We start from the raw sequence: 6,547 nt of genomic DNA, 5'->3' as shown, positions 1-6,547 counted from the left end.
ACATGTTGGTGCTTGATGGCACGGTGCTTCATGATACACCAACATGTCGACACAGGTTTGAGTGTCAGACAATAAACTTGTGGAAAACTCCTTTCATTTTTCCTGACATGAAAACCTGGAGAAGGAACTCTTTGTGTCTGCAGTGGCACCACGAGGGTCTTATCGCCTGTGTTTACATTCCTCTAGTCCTCCTGCAGAACCTCTGGGTGACCCTGAGGTTTGTGAAGGATTCAACTTTGAGCTACAAAAAAAAAAAAAAATTTTTTAAATCATTTGGAAGTTATACAGTTCTCAGATCGTAATATTTTCATGTGGTCACTGCGGTGGACAGCTATTTAAAAGCCATTTTCTTGTATAAGTATGGGTTTTTATGTTATTACTGAACAAAGACCACTGGTGGACACTAGTGCAACATAAATCACACTGCCATCTGCTGGCCATCCACTGCAAGTTCAAGTTCAACAACAGCAGTTCATACCATTACTCTGACTGTTGTTCTAGAATATGCACCGTCTGCAGCCAGTGTTCGGCCAGTAAATAAACTGACTTACATTTTAATACATAATTTGAAGAATTTGTAAGGACAAAAAGTGCATTGTTTCTATTATCTGAGTAATAATAAGGTTTTTATATTCTGTAGAGCTCAGATATAGTGCGTAGAAAAGCCTAGGAGATAACAGAGCAACTGCCTGCTGATTCCAGTGAGGATGAAGCTAGTGGAGGTGATGATGAGTGGCTGCCGGAAAAAGAACAGACAAATGCTAGCAGTAATGACAGTGAAAATGAGGATGATGAGGCACCTGTGATTACTGAGGGAAATGAAGATGGCGAGGGACATGCCACGTTGGAGTGTTTTTTCTCTTCTTGGACTTGACTGTTGTCCATGCCTGGCACCTGTACAGGATGTCTGGGTTGGAGAAGATGGATCTTCTACATTTCAAGGCATCTGTAGCTCTGTGATGATAAAATGAGGGTTCCATCCAGACACGGACAAGAGGAAGACCCAGTGCCACCCCACCTTCGTTAAACACAGAGCAGGGTCTAAGGCACCTCCTGAGACCAGGTTTGGCCCTGGACAACACTGACCAGCTAACTGAAGCAAAAAATGCAAACAGATGCAGTGACCCAGCCTGCACATGAAAAACCAAACACATCTGCATGAGGTGTGCTGCGGCTCTGTGCCCTGGGTGCAAATTTTCATACAAAATAAACTTTCAACATTGATGTCTGAAACTGAAGAGACTGTACTGCTGAGTGACATTTTATTTATTGTTTATTGTTTATTTGATAGGGACAGATAAAGAAACACAGATCAAAACAATCTAACACCAGAATTTAACATCTAACTTTCCATTTAACAGAATGGCTGAAGTGTCATGTGTACGTGTTTTTTGTCAAAAAATATCCACTAAAATATTATACTGGTAAAAAGGAGAAGCTCAGAGGACAAAAAAAAAGAGATCAAGGGTTTGATCAAGGGGTTCTTCTTGAACCGCCACCTTATGGTGGTGGAGGAGTTTGTGCATCTGAATGATCCTAGGAGCTCTGCTGTCGGGGGCGATGGTTCCTGGTAGGGTCTCCCAAGGCAGATTGTCTCTAGGTGACAGACCAGACAAAGAGCGACTCAGAAGACTCTTATGAACAAAATAAAACAAGGAGCTCCGTGTCCCTTACCCACCAGAGAGGTCACGTTCCATGTCCCAAGAGCAGCTTTGGTAATCCAGGGTCAGAGCGCCAAAGCCCCCACCTTAGGCCACTGTCCATAGACTCATGCACACGACTCTATGGCCCCGCCTGCAGGTGGTGGGCCCACAGGAAGGCAAACCCATGTTGCTCCTTTGAGCTAAGCCCAAACGGGCCCCATGAGTAGAGACCCAGTCACCAGGCACCTGCCCATGAGCCCCTCCCGCAGGCCTGGCTCCAGGGTGGGGCCCCGGTAACCCATGTCCGGGGAAGGAGCCCGAGCTTGTGCGTGAGGTTGCGAGGTACCGACTAGATCTAGTTGGGCTCACCTCGACGCACAGCATGAACTCTGGAACTGATCTCCTTGAGAGGAGCTGGACCTTCTTCCAGTTTGGAGTTGCCCATGGGGAGAGGTGCCGAGCTGGTGTGGGTCTGTTCTTATCCCCCCGACTTGGCGCCTGTGTGTTAAAGTTTTTCCCAGTAGAGGGGCTCGTGGGCAGGCAGCCACCCAAAGGCTTCTCTGCACCTTTGGGTGGGAGGACGGGCTGTCACTGTTGTTTGTGCCTACGTACCAAACGACAGTTCAGAGTATCTGGACTTCTTGGAGTCCTTGGTGGGGTAATGGAAGGTGCACCAGCTGGTGACTCCTTTATTCTGCTGGGGGACTTCAATGCCCATGTGGGTAATGACAGTGTGACTTGGAGGGGCGTGACTGGGAGGAACAGCCTCTCTGATATGAACTCGAGCGGTGTTCTGTTGTTGGACTTCTGTGCTAGTCATAGTTTGTCCATCACAAACACCATGTTCAAACATAAGGGTGTCCATAAGTACACTTGGCACCAGGATGACCTAGGTCGTAGATCGATGATTGACTTCATAGTCATGCCATCTAATTTGCGGCCATTTGTTTTGGACACTCAGGTGAAAAGAGGACCTGAGCTGTCAACTGATCACCACCTGGTAGTGAGTTGGATCAGATGGCGGGGGAAGATGCCAGCCAGACCCGGTAGACCCAAACATGTAATGAGGGTTTGCTGGGAATGCCTGGCAGAAGAGCCTGTCAGAAAGATCTTCAACTCACACCTCCAGGAGAGCTTTAACCACATCCCAGTTGATGTGGGGCATATTGAGTCCGAGTGGGCCATGTTCCGCACCTCAATTGTTGAAGTAGCTGCCTTGAGCTGTGGCCACAAGGTTGTCTGTGCTTCTCGCAGTGGCCATCCTCAAACACGGTGGTGGACACCTCAGGTCAGAGGAAGCTGGTTCTGGTTCGGTCGATTGGAACCGGTGTTACACAATATTCTGTGACCTGCAACAGTGCATGCAACACCACCCCCTACGGTCACAATATACTGTGGTCACAGAATATGGTGTAACACCGGTTCACATCGAGCTCCAAACAGTCAGGAAGTTGATTCATTTTCTGTTTCCTTACAGTCGTTGAACCGGAAGATTCATCTTTAGTGAAATATTTCCAGACTATTGATGCATTTCTACCTGTTTGCCAAGACTGGGCCTGCTCCGCTCCATCAGTCTGCTGGGAGGAATCCATTTGGTAGCTTCTACTAGTAGCCCGGTACGGATCACGTGACACAATGACGTCACCGCGAATACTTGACTTGAAATTTTAAAACTCGATAGATGTCCTAAGAATCGACCTGTCGATTACTCGAGTAGTCTGTTAAAGCCCTAACCTCAACCAGTTATGTTGTTGGGAAGTGGAAGGAATACTTCTCGGACCTTCTCAATCCTACTGGCACATCTTCCATGGAGGAAGATGAGTCAGGGACCTTTTTTTTCTTCCTCACTTACTCTTGTGCAAGATGGGTGCTTTTCTTCCCACTCCCGTTCTCCTCCTGCTTTTTTGTTCTCTGTCGTGTGTATTGGAGCTCCTATTTACACATCTTCCAAAATGTAAATGACTGTTATGGATCTGGTCAGCGGGACTTTCAACACAATCAATAACATTTTTTCAACAAAGTGACAGGGTCCTGGAGAACACTCACGCCCGGCTGAGACGCACGCAGCAGGATACGTCATGGATGTGCCTTTTCATATTGTCTCAGGAGGACGCCGAACATATTGGAATCATGATAGCAGAGTTTCTGTTTTTTGGCACTGGCGGATACCTGTGTTATCACATCAGCTATTAAAGAAAATGGCGGCAGCAGTTTCGGCCGTAATAAAGCTGCCGACCCCATGTTCGGTTCGTGCTTTGAGTACTCAAAATCAGCTTATTTACAAGCTAAACCGTAAGATAGACGCGATTGGTGAGAATCGCAGGTGACTTGCGGCTTCTGGGACTCGCCAGCATGTTTGGGACGACTTTGGAGGGAGCTAATAAGCATGGACCACTGGAATGCCCAAATCTGGCCATGTTGGATTAAAAGTACCAGCAGAACTCAAGTCTAATGATAAATAAGAGTCTGCCTGAGAAAAATCAACAACTGTGGCTTATCTGAATCTGACTCCCCCGTTTGGCCTCGAAGCAGGCCGACTTATCAATTTTCTCCTCCTGGGATATGTGTAAACTAAAAAAGACCTGTCTATTGCCCCCCCCCCCCCCCCCCCCCCCCCGTTAGTAAGTTGACCCTTCAGGGTGGGAGTTGGACTCCACCAGGGCTGCCCGTTGTCACCAATTCTGTTCATAACTTTTATGGACAGAACTTCTCGGTGCAACCAGGAGGAGGAGGGAGTCCATCTCTGCTCTTTGCAGATGATGCGATCCTGTTGGCGTCATCGTGCCGTGATCTTCAGCTCTCACTGGAGCGGTTCACAGCAGAGTGTGAAGCAGCTGAGATCAGGATCAGCACCTCCAAATCTGAGGCCATGGTCCTCAGCCAGAAAAGGATGGAATGCTCTCTTCAGGTCGAGGTTCTGCCTGAAGTGGAGGAGTTCAAGTATCTCTGGGTTTTGTTCATGAGTGAGGGAAGAATGGAGCGTGAGACTGACAAACGGATTGGTGCAGCATCTGCAGTATTGTGGACTCTGTGTCGGTCCATTGTGGTGAAGAGGGAGCTGAGCCGTAAGGCAAAGCTCTCTGTTTACTGGTCGGTCTACGTTCCTCCCCTCACCTCTGGTCATGAACTCTGGTAGAGACTGAAAAAATGGGATCGTGGATCCAGGAGGTTGAAATGAGTTTCCTCTGCAGGGTAGCTGGACTCTCCCTTAGAGACAGGGTGAGAAGTTCAGTTATCAGAAGAGACTGTCTCTGAGTTGGCCTGGGAACATCTTTGAGTCCTCCCAGAAGAGCTGGAAGAGGCTGTGGAGAGAGAGGTCTGGACCTCCCTGCTCAAGATGCTGCCCCCAAGACCTGAGTCCAGAACAAGAGGAAGAGGATGGATGGGGTTGAATGAGAGGGAGTGACATCATAATTCTGTGTTTATGCATTCAGTGTCCAAATATGTTGACATTATAGTATACACAGTAGTTTGCTAGTAAAAAATCTCTAATGCTGTCCAGCTGAGTGGACATGTGGGAAAATTCTTGAATAAATAAAATTATTTTATTTCTCACCTTTTTTCACGCCCTAAGAAAAATCAAAACACTGTAGAAATGAATTTATCATAACTCCTGCATGAAAGGATGATTATCAGAGCACAAAACATTCACAGCAGGTTGTTCAATGTTTCATCCTGAGCTTCATGCTCTGGTTTTAAATCCCGTCACTGTGAATTCATCAACATTAAGTGTTTAGTTTGTCAGGAAGGTCAAAACTTTTGGACGTATTACTTCAGCTGTGATGAAACATTTTACTGCTGAGAACATCGGCTCCTCTGTAGCTGAAACAGAACCAAACTTGAAGTTTTGGTGTTAAAGACACGTCGGTGACGGTCTTCATGTCTACACAGATAAGGACACTCGGCGGTTCTGCTCTCTCAGTCCATCGTCTCCAAAGTGCAGATGTAAAGACGGCAGCTGCAAAGGTACAGCACCAGCTCACAAACATCAAAACACTTTATTCTTCACACGAGTGCACAAACTAAAGTCATCTGATGTCATCATGCTGTTCACAGAAAGCTCAGCTTCACTTCACAACATCTGTGCACTCTCAGAGAAGAATGCTCTTCTCTTCCAGCTGAACACCATGAGCACATCATTTCCTTTAAGACCATTGATTTGTAGATTTGTAGATTTGTCTCAAACCGGCTGCTCTTTGACACTTGTGGCGGTTTTCCTCTAAATAAATTAATTAAATCTTAATTATTTGTAAACAAACTGTGGTTTGGTTGGCAGCACAAATCATCTTCTTCACGAGAGATTTAAAAATAAAATGTGTAAAACGAGGGTCTGTAATTTCTTGATAAATATGAGCTTTAACCCTCCTGCTGCCCTTGGGTCAAATTAGCTTCTCTGTTCTACACCTGAGGCCTCAAAGGTCAGTTTGACCCAAGGACAGCAGGAGGGTTGAAGGTAGATTTGCAGCTGTAGCTCCATCAAAACTCCTGCTTGGCGTTCCTCTCCAACTGTCAGTCTGAATAATTAAAGATGTATGATGTCATAAAAACAGCCCAAGATGTATGATGTCATAAAAACAGCCAAAGATGTATGATGTCATAAAAACAGCCAAAGATGTATGATGTCATAAAAACAGCCCAAGATGTTTGACTTCAGTGTTCGTTCGTCTTCAGTCATCCCTAAAATGACATTAGAACCACTGAGACCCAGAACTACGAACCCCATCACCACCACCGGTACCACCGCTCGCTCTACAGAGCCTCCAACTACAACCGCTGAGGTTACCGCGACAACCATCACCGTGGCAACAACTTCCATGGCTCCATCCACTGTTGATACGACCACAACTTCAACACAAACAACAACAACACTTACACCAACAACAGCAGCACAAACAACAACACCA

General features: G+C 46.4%; 1 protein-coding gene across 1 annotated transcript in view; it reads left to right on the top strand.

Moving 5' to 3' along the window:
- Positions 1 to 6,547, top strand: part of LOC119417270 (nephronectin) — a 20,842-nt gene that overhangs the window by 8,255 nt on the left and 6,040 nt on the right. Inside the window, exons 7-8 of the mRNA XM_037684514.1 lie at positions 5,535 to 5,609; positions 6,315 to 6,542. Coding sequence (XP_037540442.1) covers positions 5,535 to 5,609; positions 6,315 to 6,542 — 303 coding nt within the window. The remainder of the gene's footprint in view (positions 1 to 5,534; positions 5,610 to 6,314; positions 6,543 to 6,547) is intronic.

This window comes from Nematolebias whitei, chromosome 1, assembly GCF_014905685.2.
Source record: "Nematolebias whitei isolate Nwh7 chromosome 1, NemWhi1, whole genome shotgun sequence".
Classification (NCBI taxonomy): Eukaryota; Metazoa; Chordata; class Actinopteri; order Cyprinodontiformes; family Rivulidae; genus Nematolebias; species Nematolebias whitei.
This window is presented reverse-complemented; position numbering and strand designations above follow the sequence as displayed.